At 40.3% G+C, this 23204-nt stretch overlaps 1 protein-coding gene across 1 annotated transcript in view; it reads left to right on the plus strand.

The window, feature by feature from the left end:
- LOC111146439 (MORC family CW-type zinc finger 1) overlaps positions 1–23204 on the plus strand; it is a 172867-nt gene that overhangs the window by 126409 nt on the left and 23254 nt on the right. The window contains 2 exon segments of the mRNA XM_022501999.1: positions 4363–4608; positions 22127–22196. Coding sequence (XP_022357707.1) covers positions 4363–4608; positions 22127–22196 — 316 coding nt within the window.

Consider the following 23204-nt stretch of genomic DNA (forward strand, 5'->3'; position numbering starts at 1 on the left):
TGGAAGGGGAGGTGAACCATGAGAGACTATGGACTCTGAAAAACAATCTGAGGCATTTGAAGGGGCGGGGGGTGAGAGGTTGGGGGAACCAGGTGGTGGGTATTAAGGAGGGCACATATTGCATGGAGCACTGGGTGTGGTGCAAAAACAATGAATTCTGTTACGCTGAAAAGAAATAAAAAAAAAAAAGAAACATATTGGTTTTTAGGAAGATCAGTGATATTTAGCATTGGAGAGTTGACAGGCCTGGGTCTCTTAGGAAACAGAAAAAAAAAAGTAAGGTTAAGTGATATTTAAATAAGTTCAAGGAAATTTGAAAATAATCTTGTAAGATTATCCCCAAAGAAATTTTCCAAGAGAATAGAGAAATTCACTGCCTTGAAATGGTTCAAAGATGAAAAAATGTAATTCTCAGAAACCACTTAATATTCTAATTATACATTAAACTTGTATTATATTATATATTATATTTCTGTAACATCCACTGCTTATTGTCTAGCTTCTCCTTGCAACATTTGTACTTTAGTTTTTTTTTGTTTGTTTTGTTTTGTTTTTTGTACTTTAGATAGTTTAAAAACTTCATTGTTCATGATAAAAGCAAATGTTTACAAATTATATTCTAATATATCTAAAAAAAATAAAATAAAATAGCAATTCAGAAGGATTGAACGTGTGATCTCAAACAGATGTACAAAAATCAAATAGGGGTCCAGCCTAATATTAATTTGGAATTCGAGAGGAAAAAAAACATTAAATGACCAAGGAAGGGAATTAAATTAGACTAAAGTCTTCAGTTTATAATAAAGTTGTATCCATTACTAATCTCTCATATCAGCTAACATCGTGTTGAGTTCCATAAAGCAAAAAGCTACAAATGATACATGGAAAAAGAGTCAATCATGCTGATAATAGGAAATTTTAATTGACCCTCAACCTACGAATGTCTAAACAATCAATAATATATAATACTCATGTATACATAATTGATATATACTCTCTACTCTCAAAATAAAGAATGTACTTTTTATCAGTGCTCTTGAAATAGTCACAAGGATGACTATGCTGAGCCACCAAAAAGCCTGGTGGAGATAGTGGACAGTGTCTATCAAAATTACAAATGCATATACCTTTTGATCCAGAAATTACACTTTTAGAAATTGATTATATATACATAAATATAAAATTATCTATTTACAAAATTACCTATTTTATATGTCATTATAAAATACTGTGTAGAATGAAATGTTGAGAAGACCTAAATGTTTATCAGCAGGTCTGGTTAAATAAATTTTTATATAACAGTACATTATTAGAATATGATGCATCTGTAAAAGGAAATGAAGAAGTTTTTTAAGTACTAATAAAGATCTCTAGGATGTATCCTTTGTGCAAAAGCAAGATATAGACTGTGTGCATAGTATACTCATAGTATACTCAAAAAAGGTAGGAAAAGCTTATTTATATATGCTTCTGTATGAGGTATAAACAGAACTCTGGAAAGATAAACAGAAAAACAACAGCAGTGGAATGTGAACTGGTCAAATGAAGAATGGAGTAGTACGGAGAGTTTTCCAAATATACTTTAAAAAATGTGTGTTGTTTCATGTGAGTATATTATCTGCATAAACATCTAAAAAGAAACAATGTTATGGGGTTATAGAAGATAAAGCATTAATTCTTCTCTGGGGGACCAAGGGGAAGGGAGCAGAAGCAAGTAACACAAGATTATAGAAAATAGTTCAATCAAAAGATGGTAAAAACCTTAAAACAATATGGTGACTTGAGACTAGAGAAAATTCCGAATTTAAAAGACATTTAAGTGAAGAAATCTGTAAGACTTCGTCACTGATAAGGTGGAGGGTTGAGGGTGATGACGGACCAAAGATAACCTAGCTTTGGTGTCTGGATGTTTGGTGATGTCACTAGTCAGGAGGGGGAATGCATTAGAAGTACTGGTTGAGGGGTGCCTGGATGGCTCAGTGGGTTAAAGCCTCTGCCTTCGGCTCGGGTCATGATCCCAGGGTCTGGGATCGAGCTCCGCATTGGGCTCTCTGCTTAGCAGGGAGCCTGCTTCCTCCTCTTTCTCTGCCTGCCTCTCTGCCTACTTGTGATCTCTGTCTGTCAAATAAATTAAAAAAAAAAAAAAAAAGTACTGGTTGAAGGCAGGTGCAGGTATAGAAGCAAAATAATTCTGTTTTGGAAGGGTTGTCTTGAAAGGTATGTGAAGTTTATAGGATGTTCCAAGAGGCTTTTGGGTCTCAGAAGAAAAGGCACTATTTCAAAATCTGTGCAGGCCATCCATCTAAGAAAAATTTTCATCAGAGCAGAGCCAACCCTTCATCAGTCAGGACTCCCAATTTTCAGAGTCAGGTATTTACAAGAGGAAAGGAAATGTTGTGTCCCAGAGAATCTGGCCACTGAGCTGTTTCCCACACGGATGTTTGTGGTCCAGTAAACATGAATGGTTGTTCTACCACAAAGGAGGTCCGAGCAGACCCCGAACCAGGCTCACATCCCAGGGGGAATGAACCTGAGCCTGGGGGTAGGGCCTGTATTATTCTTTATCTTCTCTCCGTGTATTTCATGAACATCTCCTCAATTTAACGTGGCCATCGTCACATCAAAATATTAGCTTAAAAGGCACTTCTTTTACAGGCAGAACAAATGCTTCCTCTCTGTTCAGCTGCGCCTGTGAGCACAAGCAGCATCCTGGTATCAGGGACACCGTTGAGGCCAGTCTGCCCTCAAATGTGCCTTGACGCTCCAGCCCCGAGCTCTGAACTAGAGCTATTGCTGAAGGTCAGGATTCATTCCAGATGCTGGGACCTGCACATGCGGAACAGAGGGCCTCCAGAGAAAGCAGACAGGGGCTGTGGAGGCCTGTTGGATATAGTGGTTCCTGAAATTGCTCAGGAGACATCTGATCTGTGATGTTTGACAAACCATTGCATTCTCATCTTACCCGGTCACCAGTCATCACAACAGTATTGCAATAGATCTAAACTACCACGGACCCTTTAAACAGTTGTCAGTGAAGGTGTGCAATCTTGAAACTCCATTAAGAAATGATGAAGACTATTGGATTATTGTAATATTCCAATTGAAAGTTTCTTTTACTTACATTCATCTAACCATTTTTTCCCCCATAAAAGCCTCAGTTTATACCAAATAGGATCACCGAGTCTACTACTACCTGCCGAACTTCAACATCTAAAGTGAGTAATTAAAGTAGGATTTAGCCATTTGTGTCATGTTTCCCGTATGAAGGGTAAGACTTTATCAAGGGCCAAATGTCACCATGGTTAATGAGGCTCAGAGAGTGAAACACTAACACATATTTTTAACTTCCATTATTTTTTTGTCTTATTAGAGTGATAGGAAAAACTTAGAAAATAAAGTAAATAAGAGATAAATAAAATTTAAGTCACCCATAGTCTTACTATCTGGAGGTGATGACTGTTTTAAATATTTTAATGTATTTTCCATATTTTCTATGGCTATGTATGCATATATGTATGTATGTAATCATATATATAGAAAGATACATTGATTCAGCCTGTGGATATATATTTGCCTAGAAATATGTTGTATATGCAATTCCTACATTGTTTCTTGTAGTTCCTTTGTGTTCTATTATATTCCTCAAATGTCTGTTACAATCTAAAATGAAAGTTTTAGAATATTTTTTTTTACCTTTGGGGTTTTCAGTTATACCAATCACACACAAACATGTGCACACACATACCGAAAACTACAATTTTAGTTATTTCTTAACATGCAGATGATAGGATTGATAGCTAGATTACTTTTTGCTCCAGAGAACCAAAGGCAAGTAAACCTCTGTTGGGAGAAAGTCAGGAAGCATACTATATTCTCAGTCTGTAGTCTTCTGCATCCTCAGAATCAGAAGGTTTTTTTTTTTCTGTTTTGTTTTGTTTTGTTTTTAAGATTTATTTATGTGGCAGAGAGAGAGAGACAGCGAGAGAGGGAACATATGCAGGGGGAGTGGGACAGTGAGAACAGCCTTCCCACGGAGCAAGGAGCCTGATGCAGAGCTCAATCCCAGGACCCTGGGATCATGACCTGAGCCGAAGGCAGATGCTTGATGACTGAGCCACCCAGACATCCCAGAATTAGAAGATTTCTTGGCTCAGGCCTCCTTTGCTGAATCAAATTCTGAGTGAGACCTTACGGTGGTATATATTTGCTAAAGCCTATTTTCTACACTTCTGCTTTTTAAAGTTTTTGAAGTGTTTATTAGTTATAAGTATCGCCTAACGTCATAAGGTTTTGAGGGAAATAATAATTAATTATAAATAAGCTGGCTCCCCAAAAATGAAAACATGTTCTTTGTTACTCCAGGATAATACAATAACTCAGAAAGTCAGGCCTAGGGGCGATGACTTGAAGCAGGGGTCCCTTGCCTCCTTTGAGCTTCATGTCAGCCACAGAGGCTGGAAGAGAAACACAGAAGGGACAGACTCTGATGTGGAATGTATTACAGACACTAAAATTATGAAGAAGTCTCCACAGAAGAAAGCAAAGCCTCAGCAGCCCAGACGTCCAGCCACCCTGCCAGAAAACGTCAGCCCAGCCCAGAGGTCCCAGGTGTTTTTCTTTTCTTATCCACAAAATGTATAGTCATTCACTTATTCCAGAAATAGCACTGGGCAAAGGTTCTATTTCATTTTCACGTTTTTAAAGCTCTCTAATTATAGCATGCATATTGTCAGTGGAGTTTCCAGGACAAGGTCCCAATTTCTATTTTTTCCTCCCCAATCTCTTTTGGAAGAAACATCGGAAGGCTAATACCAGCACATCAGTGCACTGTGTGATGCTCATCCAACTAACAGGGCCCTAAGAATGCCTGCACGGGAAAAGGATTTAAGATCTGTTTTGAGAGAAACATATTCATATAGGATGAACCTATAATCTGGAGGATTCTGCATTCAATGCTTTATAGCAAAAATTCTTAGCCAGATTTTATAATAGGTATTTACCCCAGTAGTTGAGGTTCTGGAAAAATGGGATATAATCTTGATAATATACTTAAGTGGTGGGACTGATTTTAACAAATGCACCACCCCACAATTTCCAAATGAGTTTGTTTTTTTTTCAAAAGAATCGCTGCACTTTCATTCTTACAGTATTATTCTTATTTAATCCCTTTTTGAGAACTTGCTCTCAGATTTAGCATATGTTAATAAGAATACCTACAATTCAGTGGTCATTTAACCTATGCCAGATGCAGTGGTGGATGATAACAGACAATATCTCACCACCATTTAAAATCTTTTATAAGCCAAAGTTCATTGCCTACCTCATCTGCCTTGTTCATCAAGTTTGATTTCTAATGCCTTTTTACTATTTCCCCAAATTAAATTTACTCTTAAAGGGTAGAGATGGGCCACCAGAGAAAATATTCAAATAAATTGCCGTAGGCTCTGAAAGCCGTAAACTAATTTGATCAGCAAATATCTACTGAACTTTGCTCTGTGTAAAGATACTGTGTTAAGCATTGTGGGAGACAAGATATTTTAGGCATGGTTCTTTCTAAAGGAATTATTCTGCACAATTGTTACACTGCAGAAATATCTCACACGTTCTTTTGTAAAGTCTTTGGCAAATGGTGTATAGGTTCCTCTAGAAAATCTTTAGTGACAGAAACGTATTACTTCTGGAGGTAGCATTTCTTATTCCTTTTTTTGGTAGCTCATTCTCTTAAAATATCTGAGGACCAGTTCCCTCTAATTTTGAAGTTTGGGCCCTAAATCTTTCTTCAAGACTGTAGGGAAAAGAACTGTCTATAATCAACAGAATTATTGGTCATAATTACTTTGAATTATATACATACAAGCTCAAATATTCAGAAGATATTTATTTAACCTTTGCTATGTCAAAAATGCTGCATGTATGTAATATAAAAAGCAGTTATGTCATTTTATAGCCCTATCTCCTTTAAGCCTGATTTCCACTCGTTAACTGGGCAATTTCAAGATTTGGGATTTGTTGATATATTTTATGAGTAGGTTTTATGCTGCAAAAACAGAAGTGATTAAGAAGTTGAAGAGTACCTTGGTGTTAAGATAACAAATTTTAGACTATAGAGATTCACTTAGTGTGGTGTGTGTGTATAAAATCATCTGTTAAGTACCACTCAGTATGCTAGCCAACTACAAGGGATTTAACTGTGAGCAAACCCACATACAGTCCCTGGTTGCATTAAACTTACATGGAGACAGACAATAATTAGACAATAATTAGACAAATGTAAACTGCTACTGTGGCAGTTTTTAATGACTTAGTAGCATGAGTACTTATAATAAGGGATTTGATCCTGCCTGGAGGGACTGAATGAGACAAAGTGATGAAAAAATCCTGTGAAAGCAATGGCTGAATTTTTAGGATTGAATCCCAGTTAAATTGGCAAAAAGAGAGGAAGAGCATTTCCAAAGGATGCACGCATACGCTAAAGAAGGATGCTGGTGAATACAGAGTACCTTAAGAAGACAAGGACGCTCTGGCGGGGCGGAGAGATGGAAAGGGACTGTGGGGTGAGAAGCTTAGGGAGTGACCAGAACCATGCAGGTCCTACAGGCTTTGACAAGGGGTTTTGCATTTATCCTAAAAGCAGTGGGACACCACTGAAAGGAGGTGGTATGATCAGATCTTCCTTTAGAGAAGATTATTAGTTGAGTATGGAAGCCTCTGGTGAATATGGGCAGAGCAGTCAGGGGGCTATTAACAGTGGTCTCCTAGGGGAAAACACTGGCAGCTTGGGCTGAGGTGATGGTGGCCAATCAGAGGAGAGGTGCATTTGTTCCTTGTGTGTTTGTCTTGAGGAGGAGACGCTGACCCGTGCTGGCAATGTATTAGGTACAGAAGGTGAAACAGAGGGGAATGTCAAGGACTACAGTATTTTTGGGCCCTGCACCTGGTTTGATGGTGGCTCCGTTCTTTGAAATAGAAAATTCTAGAAGGTGGCTGGTTCTGTTGGTGGTAAATCAGCTTGAGACCTCAAAGAGGACATGCTGAGTGAGGAGTAAGCGTAAGAAGAGAAGAAAGACTGGACAGAAGCCTGAGGGATTTTACCATCTAATGGCTAGCTGTAGGGAGTAAGTGTGTCCAGGTGATGGTGAAGAAATGATTGAGCAGGATGAGGACAAGCCAGGTGCTTGTTTCCTCATTAAAACCAAAAGGTAGAAAATGTCAATTCAAGGAGAGTTAGTCAGAGAGGCTAGCTTCTGTTGAAAGGCCTAAAAAAGTCCATTTATTTAATGACTTAGAGATAATAGGGGTGATCTTCACTTGTTGGAGTGAAGGGGGTAGAAATCAGATCAGAATAGACTGATTAGCAAGTGGAATGTGAAGACGTGAAGATAGGGGGATGTCAACTCTTGGAAATGCAAGAAAATTTCACTTCAGAAGATACTCTATACAAAAATCTAGAATTGGGGCAGATCAGGAGACTGGAATTCTGTAACATTTGAAAAATGAATTTAACCAAAATTTAAACCTCAACTGAAACAACTTTCAATTACTTGAGGAGTATTTGCCATAAATTTCTAATATTCTGTCCAGTAAGCACACTGGGCATTACCACTACCAGAGGAGGCACGGGAAGTATCATTAATTTTAACATTAGCCTAAGTAGTTGGAATTAGGAAGACAGATATGCCCGAGTCAATCTTATAATGTGCTCCAAAACCTTGATAAGAGTAGCTCTGGAATTAGCTAATGTTTTAACTTAAATGTACCACAGTTCAATTTTATTAACACAGGTGATTAATTAATTGTTAATTGTTAGTTAATTGCTCTTCCTAGAGAATTGTTTTTATCACCTCCTTGTGTTTCTCAGAAGGTTCCACTTTCCTTATCCTCAACAGCTTTTCCTGAAAGCAGGGCTCCCAGTAAAAATAATAATCTTATTGTTTCCTACATCTGCAGCTTTTAATTCCCTTTAATGTTCTCTCAGTGTCCTTCGTTAATTCATTCCAGCGAATGAACATATGCTAAGCATTTCTGTGGGGCCAGGTGCTGAGGGTGCAGAGGTTGACACAGTTCTTGCTCTCGAGAAGCTGAGCATCTACTAGTAGCCATTCCAGTTAAAGGAGACCTTTCCCTGCATCATATATTTTTCATACCAGCTGTTTCCCGTCTCTTCAAGTATGAAGACATCTTTTTTAAAAAAATGACACAGAGATCTTACATAGAGACAATATAGGCATTGTCCATCTACTGATTAAGAACTACATAACAGAAAGCCATTATAGATATTTTGAAATGAAGGTATATCTTATGTCCCCACAGCAACATCTACCTAAATTTTAAGAACAACGTGTATATCCACATGAGACATATTTATTCAGTGTATGGGCAGTAATTCATGAAGATCGTTTGATTCACTATTGAGGCTTGTAGTCTGCAGCACTCATTTCATACTTAATTTGCCTTATGATACTCTTATTTTATTGTTGTGTATTGTTTTTTAACTTTTACAAGTGCTTACCTAAATCATATATTTCTTGAGGGCAAAGATCAGAAATTGAATTTTCCATATTTCCCACAGAAATTTGCTTCCTTTTTTAAAAGATTTTATTTTTTTAAAGATTTTATTTATTTATTTGACAGAGAGAGAAATCACAAGAAGGCAGAGAGGCAGGCAGAGAGAGAGGAAGAAGCAGGCTCTCTACTCAAGAGAGCCCGATGCAGGGCTCGATCCCGGGACCTTGAGATCACGACCTGAGCTGAAGGCAGAGGCTTAACCGACTGAGCCACCCAGGCGCCCCCAGAAGTTTGCTTCTCTACAGAAGTGAAGAGAGGCTGAATGCATGTGGTTTAGTATGTACCAGTGATTGCTGCTAACTCTTGTATATTTCCTGTTAATATCTTGCCACAGGCCTCTTCCTGGGAAATTAATAGGAAGGAGAGTCAAAACCTTGTGCAGGAATCTAAGGCTTTGATTGAAGTTGAAACCAGCAATGGCGATTATCCAGATATAATCCTGGTGAGATAAATTTCATAGGCTAAATGACACCTTGAGATTGATTCGCGTTCATGAAAATTAGAGGAATTCAAGAAGCATGTCATATTAGTACCTCAAAGTAATGAAACATTTAATTGAATAATCTAGTTTTTAGGTGAAGAAACAAGACTCAGAAAAGTTAGATACATATCGAAGGCTATAGAAACTAGTGAAAATGGCACTGGGACTTATACATTCCGACAGCTAATCATGATGCCTTTCATTTGAGTTGTTAGGGTGAGAAAACTTTAATAGTATGCAAATCCATACAGTCTATGTATATATAATATATACCTGCATATATATTATATATAAAATATATATGTAAAACTTGAAGATCATCCTAAAATCTATATGCCCAAACTATAGCATATGACCCTTCCTGTAATTTATAGCAGGGATCCCCATCAGAGTGTAATTCTCAACTGACTTACATTAGGCCACTGCCAGAAACCCTAGAGAAATCTATTCAAGAAATATAGATGTATATCTGTTTATTCCCCCTAAATTATGTATCCCTGATTCTAACTTTGGTAGTCACTATCAGAGGCCTTTGTATCTGACTATCCTATAGATCCCAGCAGACTTGCTTTGCCTTATTGATACAGGTGTGAAAGAAAGCCTTTGATATATAGGAAGAACTGACTCTAGGACTGGCCGTGTGAGGAACCCTGCATCTTACTATTTAACACTGCCGTGTTAAAGACATTGTCCATTATGCTGTTTAGTGTTCTTTGCACTGTAATTTAAAAATTCATTTAGATATTAGAATTTAATTTCAGGAAAAAAAATCTACTTGGTGCTTCCTTTTGTTAGAATATGAATTGTATTGCTTACTATATGAGTTCTCTTTTTACTTTGATCGCCAAGGAGCTTATAGCTAACCTTTAAATAAGAATAACTATAGTCACCTACATGGTTGCTGCTGTTGTCATGATAATATAAGGGAGAGTATTTAGAAAGGGGCCTGGCCTTGCCTGAGTAGCTCAGTTGGTTAGCTGTCAGACTCTTTATTTTGGCTCAGGTCTTAATCTTGAGGTCATGAGATCAAGCCCCGCATAGTGCTCCATGCTGGGCGTGCACCCTGCTTAAAGATCCTTTCTCTCTGCCCCTGCCCAGTGCACGTGCGCATTCTTTTTCTCCTCACCCCTCAAAAAAAGAAAGGGGTCTGGTCTCCTTATACCTGTCTTTAGCTGAGGTGTCTTCTGACTTCAGCCTAATTTTTGTTCCTGTCAGCAGAAAATAATTGTCAGAAAGTACATGGCATAACAACAATGGAGGTTTTACTTTTTATTTTTTTATTTTTCCATTTTACTTTATTTCTTTTCAGTGTTCCAAAATTCATTGTTTATGCACCACACGCCGTGATCCATGCAATACGTGCCCTCCATAATACGCACCACCAGGCTCACCCAACCCCCCATCCTCCTCCCCTCCAAAACCCTCAGTTTGTTTCTCAGAGTCCACAAACTCTCATGGTTCATCTCCCCCTCCAGTTTCCCCCAACTCACTTCTCCTCTCCATCTCCCAATGTCCTCTGTGTTATTCCTTATGCTCCACAAGTAAGTGAAACCATATGATAATTGACTCTCTCTGATTGATTTATTTCACTCAGCATAATCTCCTCCAGTTCCGCCCATGTTGATATGTTGATACAAAAGTTGGGTATTCCTCCTTTGAGTTGGAGGCATAATACTCCAACAATGGAAGTTTTATTAAAAAAATGTTTTGGGGGCGCCTGGGTGGCTCAGTGGGTTAAAGCCTCTGCCTTTGGCTCAGGTCATGATCCCAGGGTCCTGGGATCGAGCCCAGCATTGGGCTCTCTGCTCAGCAGGGAGCCTGCTTCCCCTCTCTCTTTCTGCCTGCCTCTCTGCCTATTTGTGATCTCTGTCTGTCAAATAAATAAATAAAATCTTAAAAAAAAAATTTTCATGATGGAATATTTCAAACATACTACCATCAACTCCTGAGTGCCCATTTCCCAGCTCCACAGGGACCAACTCCGGCCAGACTTGTGTCATCCACATTCTCTACCTGCCCCCTTAATCCCAGGCATAACATGACTTCTTGAGTTAAGAGGTCATCTGAAGGGATATTGAGAAGGTCTAAGAGTCATTTGTGAAAGGAAGCAGGAAAAACCTTCATTTTAACAAAAAGGAACAACTAAACCCAGGAAGAAAGGAAACACCAAAGTATTTTCCAAAAGGAAAAGAATCAAAATGTAATTGGCAACCAGAAGGGAACAGGAAGTACAACTGGTATTGGAAAGAACATGATTTCACTGTCCCTGTGAGCCATACTAGTCACTGCGTGTTTTCCACAATCCTGTTGGCACGTTTTTCATGTAGCCATCCCTCTGTCACCTTCCTAAGCTTCGCATACAGCTTTTCGTGAGTACGTTTTCATAAGCTAGGTATGACATTTATATTATAATTGTTGTTTTCTTTTTATGTAATATTTCTCAAGTTTTATGTTATTCGTGTGTGTGGTGGGGGTAGGATTTATTTGTGCCCCATTGATCCTCGTGGGACGTCTGTTCTCAAACTCAGGGTGCCTGATTTATTTAGATAAATATGAATTATCCACAGGTGCACATCAGTTTCTGTGTTAGGCTGTCATTACAGTAATTCCAGTAGGAAATAATTACTTCTGAATGTTTGCCTATACTTTCTTAAACTCACAAATTAGAAAGTGATTCTTCTTAACCCCTGGCTTTCTACCCAGTTCTCTTCACCCTGTAGTGCTTCCGTGTGTGTGTGTGTATCTATGCACATGCTTTAATTCTGACCCCGTGTATAGAAGGCAGGCACTCAGCCAACAGTGCTGCAAGAGATTATCACTTAGAGAAGAAGAATCAGCTACTACACAGGACTCTTCTCATCCCCTTACAACCAGGTGGTTTTATTATTTTGGTGAATTTACTGGGGCCCAGGTCCTTATTTTCAAGTGTAATAGGCTTAGAAATATATGTTCAGTATGTCAAAGAAAGCCCATCATCGCACAGGGATGATTTTACATTATCCAAACTGATGAGACCATTGTATAGCATCATAATAGCGGTTGGGTCATTTGAATGATAAATACAGTCTCTGTCCAACTGGAAGGCACACACAGACTTACACCATGCACGCTCTCCCTTTGTGCCAATCTGCATGGGTTGGCCAATTATGGTCTGACACTTGCTGGCGAGTTACTTGACTGAATATTTAAAAGGCTTCCCGCTAAGACAGGCTGCCATGTTGACCTCCCCTAAAAGCGTGACAGTGATGATATTACCCACATGACTGTACCACGAAAGCCACAGGCCCTGTTCCACCCGTGCTCCGAGGAATGTATCTTTCTCATATTGTATGGATAAGGAGTCCGTCTGTTAAGCGCCCTCTTCTCTTTGCTGTGTCTGTCCGTCTGCCTTTTGAATGGATTTTTTTTCATAGTCATGTACTTCATTTTTCTCTCTTCCAAGTTCCAGGCACACCTCACTCGGGCTGTCCTACTGACGGCTGTGCAATTTTGCCTGAAATGATGAGAGTGTTGATGGCTTTTCAGATCTCTCCCGAATCTGACCACCACTGATGACTGCTGCAGTGTTATCATTCATTCTCCCGATGTCTCTGCTGTGGTTTAGGGTTATAGCAGTTGACCCGTTTTCCTAAGTTCTTCCTCTTCTCACTCCACCTCGTTCTTGACTGAATTTTCTTCATATTCTTTTCTCTCCAAGGCCTATGGTCTATGGAAGCTATTTTTTAAGAAAAACTATTCTTTTGTTTTTCTTTCTTTTCTCATTGAGATATAATGCTCATTGTCCAGTCATTTTTAATGTTTGTCTTTTTGTTCTACACCGTGTCTCACACTTAACATGCTCCCAGACTATCCATGTGGCCCTGGGCTTCATTTCCCTTTTCTCCAGTTGCTTCTGATCCCGTAGTTTGCTGGTGTCACCTCTGTGGTATTGTTTTTTCCTTCCTGATACTAATTTATTCTTGCCCTTCTCGCCAGCATGGTTCATTCATTTTCAAAGTCTATGCAATGAGAGAGTTCTTGGTAAGACCTTGCATGTCATTTGGCACTGTGGAAGTCTCCAACTGGGACTCAGTTAAAACTCTAAGCATTTTCTGGAGATTAAAAAATTGTCATGAAAATAATGAGTTTTTTAAAGAACATCTTAAACCTCTTCAGAATGCCCTAGGTAGCCCCTCCGTTGGTCCCTTAGAGACATTACATGTGGGGTTATCCGTCTGCACTGTAGCAAACTTCTTTCATTATTTTTCATGATCTCGTTAGCACAGGTACAGTTCCCTCCACCCCTTCAGGGTAACTGAGATGATCCAGATTTATTATCTCTGACCCTGTAAAACTGTATTCTGAAATTCTGTTGTGTGTCTGCCTATGTGTGTGAGTGGGGCGAGCCTTTCCTCTTTGTGGCCATGATGAAATTCAGGTATGGCTCTTCACACAGATCCTCTCATCTAATTCTTCTTACAACCTGAGGGGTAAATTCTCTTTTCATCCCCATCTTACAGGTGAGGAAAATCAACTTGTTCAGGGTCACACTGCCAGGAAGTGGTCACCTTGAACCCTAGCTGTTCAGCTTGAGCTCCCACTTTTTTAACCACATCTCCTTGTGACTTCTCACTTTCTCTTCCGTCTCCCCGCACCGTTCCCCGCATCTGTTCACCAGCCCCTTCCACACAGGTTGGTTGGAGTACACAGAGACCCTTTATTCAGGGGCAAGGATTTCAAGGGGCAAAGAAATAACACATCGATTAACATTCAGCATTTTGGGTTGGACAGGTTTCCTGAATTCCACAGGTGGGCCTTCTCTAGGCAAGGGTCTTGAATTCATTTTAAAAAACCAATCCATCATCCTTGCCCATGTTAAGCTAACTTCCCTTTGTCTCATTTCTTCCCTATCCACCCTAAATCTGACCTATCCAATAAAGTTCTTTTCTGCTTAAGACCTGGCCCTTCTTTTTCCAGTCCACCGAGAGTCCCGTAGACATCATCAGGACCATCATCACAGGGATGGTTCCTGGAGAGGAGAATCTTCTTCTTGTCTAGGATTACCACTTGTAGGAACATGGTTGTGGTCATAACTTAATCACCATCCCCTTCCATGAGCTGGTGTTGCTTGACCTTTGACCTGTTGTTTTTTATCTTGCATGCTCAAAACGCATACCCTACCCTCTCTGATTCTGAACTCTTTCTGTCACAGGCATTTCCAAACCGATGTGTAAGTTCAAATTTGTCCCAGTTAACCCCAGATGGGGAGGAAGTAGAAATTCTTTCAGATCACCCCTTGTAGAGGCACTAGCCTCTGTTACGGGGATCAATATCTGAGTGAAGGTTGCCACAGTTCTGCTTTACTAGAGCATTGCCCTGTGGCATTGTAGTAATTAAGAGTTTGTCTAAGTTCAATTAAAAACTCGAGCGCACTGCTATGTGATTTACTCCAGGCAAAATTTTGGCATATGAGCACCATACCACATTGGTGCCCCACAAAATCAAGCCATCTGATCAATGGGCACTGCACTGTGCTTAATAGGAGAAAGAAAAATAAAAGCAAAACTGGGACTAGATTGCCGAGCATCCTAGCAAAGAGGAAAGAGTCTCAAGTTATGTCACCATATGGGAAGAGACTGTATAGACTAGATGTCCTAGGGGGTCTGTTCTGAAAGGTGACTGGGAAAATTAGGTTTCCAGGCTATGGCAGATGGTCAGAAAAGCAAATGATCAATTGGAAGAAAGCTTCAAAATTCAGGAATACTAGGGGGAATAACATTACCAATGCTGACAGTAAGTCAGAGAAGTTGAGTGGGACTAATTTCCTGAGACTTGAGTCAGTGTATAAAAGTATTGACTTTTTGTTGCACTGTGCATGCTTTTATTCATCTTGGGGGAGCACATGTTCCCAACTGACATTATGAATATTTTCTGACTCTGATATGAAGCCACATTTACCTTCCTCCTAAATACTGGTATTTGTCATTTTTCTAAATTATATAATCTTTTTTTTCTTTTTCTACTCTGAATATCAGTGGCAAGCCCATGTTGCTAAGACTGTGGGAGAACATCTGTTGTGGCTCCTTCAAGTTGGGGTAGATCTGCTTAGTTAATAACCCAAAACCCTACTTCCTTTTTGGTTGGCCCGCGTTGAGCCTTTTTGCCCTCTGTGGTCATTTCGGCCTCTTTGGCTTGCACCTGGTCTCAAGAACAGATTGGCAGATGGATTCATTTCATTTTTCTTGATCTGCAGATATTTTTAAAAAATTTGATGGCCAGATCATCGTTGACAGATGTATTTTAAGAGTTTGGCAGCGGAGTCTCTGTATTTGCTACGAAGGATGTGCCCTCCAGGGTCTAGCTCAGAATGTGGCAGTTTCTGGGGCTAAGGAAAGACATATGAATAAAGGAAGGTGTAGATGGAACCATCTTCCTGTCTCAGAATGAAGTCCTTTGCCAGTTATACCTCCTTAGCTCTGTAGGGACATCTTTCAGAAGAGGCTGATTCCAGCTCAGGAAAGTCATCAAACAGTTCTGAATCTCTAGAGCCACTCACAGGGTGTCCGTGGTACGTCAGAAAAGCTGGGAGCCATCTGGCATAGCTGATGAGTCTCCAGTGTCTGTGTCTGTGCTTTGTGGTAGCCAAAAATGAAACCACACCCCACCACACAGAAACAACAGCTATAAGCACTCTGTTTCAGCATCAGTCCTACATGACAATGAAGTGAAAAGATGACTCTGTAACCCAAGAGCAGGTGGAAAAAAAAAAAAAAGAAGGAAAATAAGTAACCTGCATAGCCAGTCAGTCTCTAAATGCTGCATTTGCCCTAAATACACATCAGTTTTCCAGCTCCTAACAGAAATTGTTTTTTAAGGGTAAACTGCAGTGGTATTGCAAGAACGTGATTTCAGATGATCAAAGTTGCCTTAATTTCAAAAGTAGGCCATTTCGTAGTTTTCCTGGTTGATGATGTTATGTATGAACTCTGTAACTTGTATAATGCTGTGATTGTTGCTAACACTATCAGAAATTTCACAGGCAGAGACAGATCCTTTACAAGAGGCAAACCAGAGCTTCCCTAAAGGTTATGGAGGGGAAAATGTCTGTACTCACTCTCCACAGCATAATTCATCAGCTCACCAGCAGACTTACAATAGACACAGAGATAACATGTGATACAGCCCCTGACCCTAAGGATGATCTTATGAACTTGAAGAACTTATGAACCTGAATATTCAAGTGCCAGTATGTGGACTACCAGCAACCATGCACCAATTAAGACAAAGGTATAAACAATACTATATCAGAGATCCTGAGAGACATCATATATATATATGATTCATATATATGATCCTTGCTCTAAAGGAGCAGGAAAATTGGAAGAGAATTTTATAAAACCACGTGTTAACATTACTTTACAGAAAGTTGACAGACTCTGTGCTCTGACAGACCGACCCAGGTTCAAAGTTAGACCTACAGTCCCCTCGTCGGTTGTATCAACTTGTGGTCTTCTGTTTTTTTAATCTATAAAATAGAAATAATCTTATCTACTCTCAAGGTTATTATGAGAACAAATGTGATGATTTGTGACAGAATGAAATAATGAAAATAATTATTTGTGTTATGAAAAACATTTTAAAAAACCATTTTCTGTGATTCTGAAGAGGGCAAATTCAGCCTTTATTGGTTGGGCCAGGACATGGGAATAAAGAATGAAAATTGAGAGACTGAAATTGCAGCAAAGGGAGAGCTAGAGGGGTGTGTGTAAGGATTTGGGGAAAGGAGGAGGGTCATCCCAGAAGCCAAAAAACATGGTGCTGCAGAATTGGAGAGGCTGGAGGGGGCAGTGTGGGGAGAGAGCTCAGCAGGCAGCCAGAGTCGAAGATGTAGAAATAGAGGTGGTTCATGGTGACCTGAAATAGATTTTTGCTGTATGTAACTACTTCCTCCATTTGTCAATGCAATCTTCAGTACATTCCACATATTTATTAATGCTTTGTAGTGTTGGATTTGTTTGGGGGAGATGGACCAAGTTTTGAATTCTGCTCTGAAGTATCCTGCAAGAATCGAAGCTGCTATAAGATCTCAGGTTTATCTGGGTTACAGAGATAAGATGATTGGCCATTACTAATAACAAAGAACTGTAATTTACTTTTAGTTTTTCAGAGAAAGGAAGAAATCAGTATGGGCTGGAGTAACTGAAAAGGACATTTTGGAAAGAGTAGGACTTATACTTGTCTTAAAAGGTGGGAAACAAGAGGGAAGGACAGAGAGGCATACATACCACCTAGAGAGTGCAGGCAAAAGTATATACGGTGCTTGTAAGGGATTTTTGAGGACAGCCTTCTGTTACAGCAGAGGGGCTTTGTTAAGAAGTACTGAAAATATGTTCATGTAACTTAGAATCACATCAAGAAGGGCTTTGAAAGCCAGATTCAGAGTTTGTACTTGAGGTAGGAAGCAGTCAGAACCTATGGGAAGGTTTTGAGAAGAAACATTTGATCATGGAGATTTTGTTTAGGAAGATGAACCAGGTTGTGGTAATGCTGTTGTCCTGGACAGAGGAGAAGCTGAAGACCCAAGAATCAAGTAGGATCTGCTGCCTAAAGACTGCAGTGTAAGGATGACAAGGAAAACGGAACCATTTGGAGGGAAGCAGAACAGATGCTGGAGAGAAGCACGGAAGATGAGGCAGGGAGAGCAGTTTGGAGATGGCAGCCGGGAATCACAGACTGTGTCAGGAAGAGAAGAGTTGACAGGGGATCTGAGTTGGCACATGTGGGACTGAAGATCTGAAGTTCCAGCAAAACCTGCAGGTATCCCAACGTCAGTTGAAAGTAAACTGGCGCACAGGTGGAAAGTTAGGGTTGGTGATGCTCATCAGGCCACTGTTTGGATAAAGTCGATGTTTGGACCCCTGAGATTTTAATAGGTTCATTGAGGAATTAAGTGTGGACAGAAAAATAAAGATCCTGGGAGATTTGGGACATAGAAAGTTATAGAAATCAAGGGAAGAAGAAAGAGTAAATGGCACCACCGTTCACAGCCACTCAGGCCACAGCCTAGGTGGCATCCTGAATTCCTCTCCTCCTGCCCACTCACTCTTTGAACCTATACCCCGTGTTTCCTTTTCCACAGCCTCCACCCTGGCGAATTCACCAACATCCCTTGTCAGGGCTGTAGCAATAGCCCTATAAATGATCTCATTGCTTCTGTTGGCATCCACTGTCTAAAAATCTGATGACTGCATCCAAAAGATAGGTCATGCCATTCTCCTACTCAGGACCCTCCAGTGGCTTCTGCTCACATTTGGAGCAGAATCCAACATCCTTACTGTGCCTTTCAAGGCCCTAGGTGAACTGGCCTGACCTCTGTTGAGTTCTCATCCCCTACCACTCATCCCTTCATTCACTTCCCTGTAGCCACCCTGATCTTCTTTGGCCTCCAACACCCCAAGCTTATTTTTGCTTCCCTGACTTTTCCTTTGCTGTTTGTAATGCCTAGATTGCACTCCCCCATCCCCCAGCAACATGTGCATCTGGCCAGGACTTTCTGTGTTTCTGTACATATACTGAGTGAGTGTCGGGTTCTGTCATAGACCCTGGAGATATAGCAGGAAGATAATAGATGATACTCCCTGTCTTCGTGGTCCTTCCATTCCAATGGGGGTACCAGACCCCAAATAAGACAAATAAGTAAACTGTGTTGTAGGGTAGGTGGTGGCAAGTGGTCATGAGGAAAGGAAAGCAGAGGAAAGGGGTAGGAAGTGTCAGTGTTGGGTATGGTGAGGGTGAGTGAGTACAATTCTGTAGCAAGACTTGGTATTCTTCATCAGAACCATGCCTGACCCATACTGGAACTCAGTTTTAGGGAATAAATTTATGAATGAGAGAGAGGAGCCCAGAACATAACATTCACTGTGGAAGAGTGAAAACAGAAAGGACCTTTGAATTTGGCAGGAAGTCGTTACTGGTCTGGTAGCCTTTTGGGGTCCTTGGTAATAATAGAGGCTTACAGTGGAGATAGTGGGGCAAAGAAATAGCAGGAAAGAAAGCAGATACAGTGATAGCAACCAGTTCTTAAGCATTCTTAACAACAGCTGAATTAGAGAAGAGTTACGCAGCTGACTGTGGTATGTTCTTTCCCTTCTCTCTAACTTATTTATGATTTATTTAGCCTCTTAAATAGATACTTCACAAAACTGAGCATGTGGTATTATGTTCATCCATTGAATCCCTTGGAGAACCGACAAATCCCGCTCTGCTCATTGTTAACATAATTTTAATTAATGTGTCTAAAACCCCAAGTGAAGAGTTGACTATAATCTCATTTACTGTGTGGGAGGTGTTATCTGTTTCATGACTGAGGTAAAATCTTAGGAAAGGGATATCCCTCAACCGCAGAGTATGAAACACAGTTAAGCCTAAAAGACTGAAGAACACTTCTATAATGAAACGAAGTAATGTATATGAAAGAGCTTTGTAAGCAGTATCAAAATATACAAATAGTGTCATCGAAAAGACAGCCGTATGTCTTGTATCAGCTTGAAAGTATTCAGACCTTCAAAGCCACAAATGTATTGTGATGGAGGAGAGCCTCCAATGAACTCAGTAATTCAGTGTTATTTAAAAGGGAACACTGTAGCGGTGAGTTGTTTATCCAGAATCTTTTAAACATCTCTATGCCAAAGAATAAAGAAAATATGGGAAAGGAAAAGAAGGTAATCTCTCCTGCAATATAGACGGGAAAGCTTTGCATAAGTACCATTTTTGGAGTGAGAGGACACACCTGACCTTCACGGAAACAGCCTCTATAAGGCATGGCTCCAAGCAGACAACTAAACGATAAAATGTAAAAACAATTTCTTGAGGCTGTGCTAATAACGCCACCAACAAAAGTTCCCCATGGGGAGTGCTGTCATTTTGGTTAATCTTGGATGCTACCCTCTTGTCTGATTTTTATCACAAGGATGAGTTACCAAAGAAAGAAACACATTCTGAGCTGGATCATCACGGATTACAACAAAGCGGTTGTAACTAAAGGATTAAATAGCTCCTGTCGTCAGTTTATCTTGTGGTTGCTGTTAACTGCTGTGGGAAATAGTCTATGCTGCTATAAACTGTTCAAAATATACGAAGTTAGAGGCATTCAAAAAGGCACACACGTTTCCTGTATGTATGAGCATAGTAGAAGAAAAACGTAAGTTTTATGATACATCAGAGAGAAATAAGATGTACATTGGCAGGTCATTTTGCAAAATGAACTTTAAAAAAATACATGTGTTTTATTTACTCCTGGGGCAGGAATTTATTTATAGTACAAGTACAAAACTAATCTGAAATGGACAAAACAGCTTAGCATCAGTTTTTTTCCCTAGGATTTTATTCATTTGAAAGAGATGTGTGTATATGTGTGCGCAGAAGAGCGAGGTGAGGGGCAGAGGGAGAAGCAGACTCCTCACTGAACAGGGAGCCCAACATGGGGCTTGATCCCAGGATCCTGAGATCAGGACCTGAGCCAAAGGCAGAACACTTAACCGACCAAGCCACCCAGGCACCCCAGCATTAGTTTTATTTACTTCCCTTTACCTAACAAGACTTTTCTTGTTATGGCTTTGAGTGAAACAGAAGCAGCAATGATGGAGAGCCTTACAGGTCTTTTGTTGCTAGGCTACATGTGTGCCCATTTAACCTGCTTCCTGAAGAGCAGTTTCTAGAATGCCATGTAAAATATATGCTTGTGTTTCCTGGGAGGGGAGAAAAGGGGAGGTGTTAGCTTCTCCCTCTCACATTTGTTTAGCAGGGCACAGCGGGCTTGAAAGGTTATGGGTGGGGCTCCTGGGTGGCTCAGTGGGTTAAAGCCTCTGCCTTCTGCTCAGGTCATGATCCCAGGGTCCTGGGATTGAGCCCTGCGTCGGGCTCTCTGCTCTGCGGGGAGCCTGCTTCCTCCTCTCCCTCTCTCTGCCTGCCTCTCTGCCTACTTGTGATCTCTGTCTGTCAAATAAATAAATAAAATCTTAAAAAAAAAAAAAAAGGTGATGGGTGCAGACACAGTGGGCAAGCCCCAGAGAACCCACAGCTTCACACCTTCCACCAGGTCATAGAAGTGGGGAACGCAGTTGTATTTCAGCACATGTTGAAGGGCCTTCAGATCAAGGAGCTCTTGCCTTACCCCTGCCTTCTCCATTGCTGATTTTCACTGCCTGTTCCCTCACCTTCTCACAGATTTGCAGAATACATGAAGGGAACATTCTAGGTCTGTTTTCCTGAAGGGCATGAACTAACTCTCTCTCTGATCTAAAGAAGTATGTTTCCAAAATGTAAGTTTATTTTGTGTGAGCCTTGCAAAATGGGTCTTCAGGCTTCCCAAAGCAACGGTAGACATGGTTTGTGGATGGCACACTCCTCCTCCTCCCCCCAACCCCCACTTCCGCCCACCTGTCCCCGACATCATACACACACACACACACACACACCCTCTTAGTCTCAGGTGCCACCAACTCTCCTGGCTCCCGTGTTCAAGACATTAAGGCTCTGTGACCCCTTTTAGGCAGATTTCCTGGGATTTTATCAAAAGTCAAGATGTCCCCATCTTTTCCCCTGGTTGGCCTGGTGCATTCTTCATCCCCTTCTGTGTCTTCTCCCTGATCATGCTGTGGGCCTCAGGCCCCGGACCCCAACCTCCCCAAGATTTCATTGCACTGATGTTGAGCTCATGCTCTGTGTCTGCTGTATCGACCACTGATGTGATAAGCTTCCTTAGAACAGCAGAGGCTTCATGGTTGCTCCTGATGAATCAAATACTTGTCTCATTTGTTGGAGTCATCGTTACATCCACATATGATATGGATTTTTAAAAATACCTGTACAAATATTGATAGAAGTATTAAGGTCCTGGTAAAGAAATGGTAAAAGTAAGTATGACAATTATGATGTAACCATCATTTTCTACAATGCACATGATTGTCTCCCTTCATAACATGTGCATAACTGTGCCTCTGGCCTCTCTCTCTGATATGGGCACTGATACTCAGGTCATTTCTCACACTATAATGTATCCTATATTTTTGTGCAGCTTTAAGTAAACAGCTTATTTTTCAGGTTTTAGATAAAAGTGACACTGAGGTCTCATTGAAACAAGAAAAAAAGGAAGTTTCTCTTATGAAAAAAGGTAAAAGAATAATTCAGTTTACCTCTATTAGCTGTGATGTTTGAGTTTTCAGTGTGCCTTATGAGGCACACGTGATGTGGGATGTAGATCAGAAGTTTGATAGCAGTTTGGACTTTTAAAAGTTAAAATGTGTTGTTCCAGAAGTGGGAAGAGGGGTGGGTGGAGAGTGAGCCGCCAATCTCCTGTGTTTCAGAGGAGCCAAGAAACCCTTCCTTCCCAAGGAGAGTCCCCCCAGCACTGGCACACACGGCCTGCCATCTCCAGCAGCAGACTTGGGCCACTCTCTGCATTGAATTCTGTTTAGAAATTTGCAGTAGATTGATAAGAGCTCTTTAATTCAGACTGTATTTTGAAAATTATAACAGTTCTCTGTCTTCAATTTTGTAGTCCTCGTCCTGCTTTTCATGATTCCCCTCAGACTAGTTCACCGAACACATCCATTAGTTCCTTTATCCCCATGGGACATCCTTTGTCTCAAGTGAGAGACTTGAACTTTTAAAAAAAAAAAAAATTTACAGTTGCTATCTTTTAATAGTCAACCCAAAAACAGTTTCCCTGGATAGAGAAGCTGGAAGCAAACCAGACTCAGAAGATTATGTTTTCTTAGCATCCATTCATTAACCCCTTTATCATGTGTTAAATTATTATTATACCATTCTCTCTCTTGTTTTAATATTCTACCATTGGTCCTGAGCACCAAGCCCATGATTTTCATGGTTCTGCTCTTATTCTGATATTAGTTCTAAAGCCTTTCTTAGCCTCTTTCACAAGCCTCAGATCCTTTTGGCTTCACCCTTCCTAGTCCTTATATCAGTCCATGGTTTCATTCTGTGGTCTCTTTTGTTCATAAGCTCTCCCTTCATACTTTGTTGCTCAGGTAACCTAGTCAGCTGTTCATGCACATCTTGATATTTGAACCCATTAGGTCCCTAAGAAATCACAGGTTTTTTTTTTTTTTTAATCTCTCCTCTTAATTAGGGTAATTTGCAATTCCACAATCAAGATTTC

Source organism: Enhydra lutris, unplaced genomic scaffold (assembly GCF_002288905.1).
Source record: "Enhydra lutris kenyoni isolate GAN:26980312 unplaced genomic scaffold, ASM228890v2 scaffoldscaffold2, whole genome shotgun sequence".
NCBI lineage: Eukaryota > Metazoa > Chordata > Mammalia > Carnivora > Mustelidae > Enhydra > Enhydra lutris.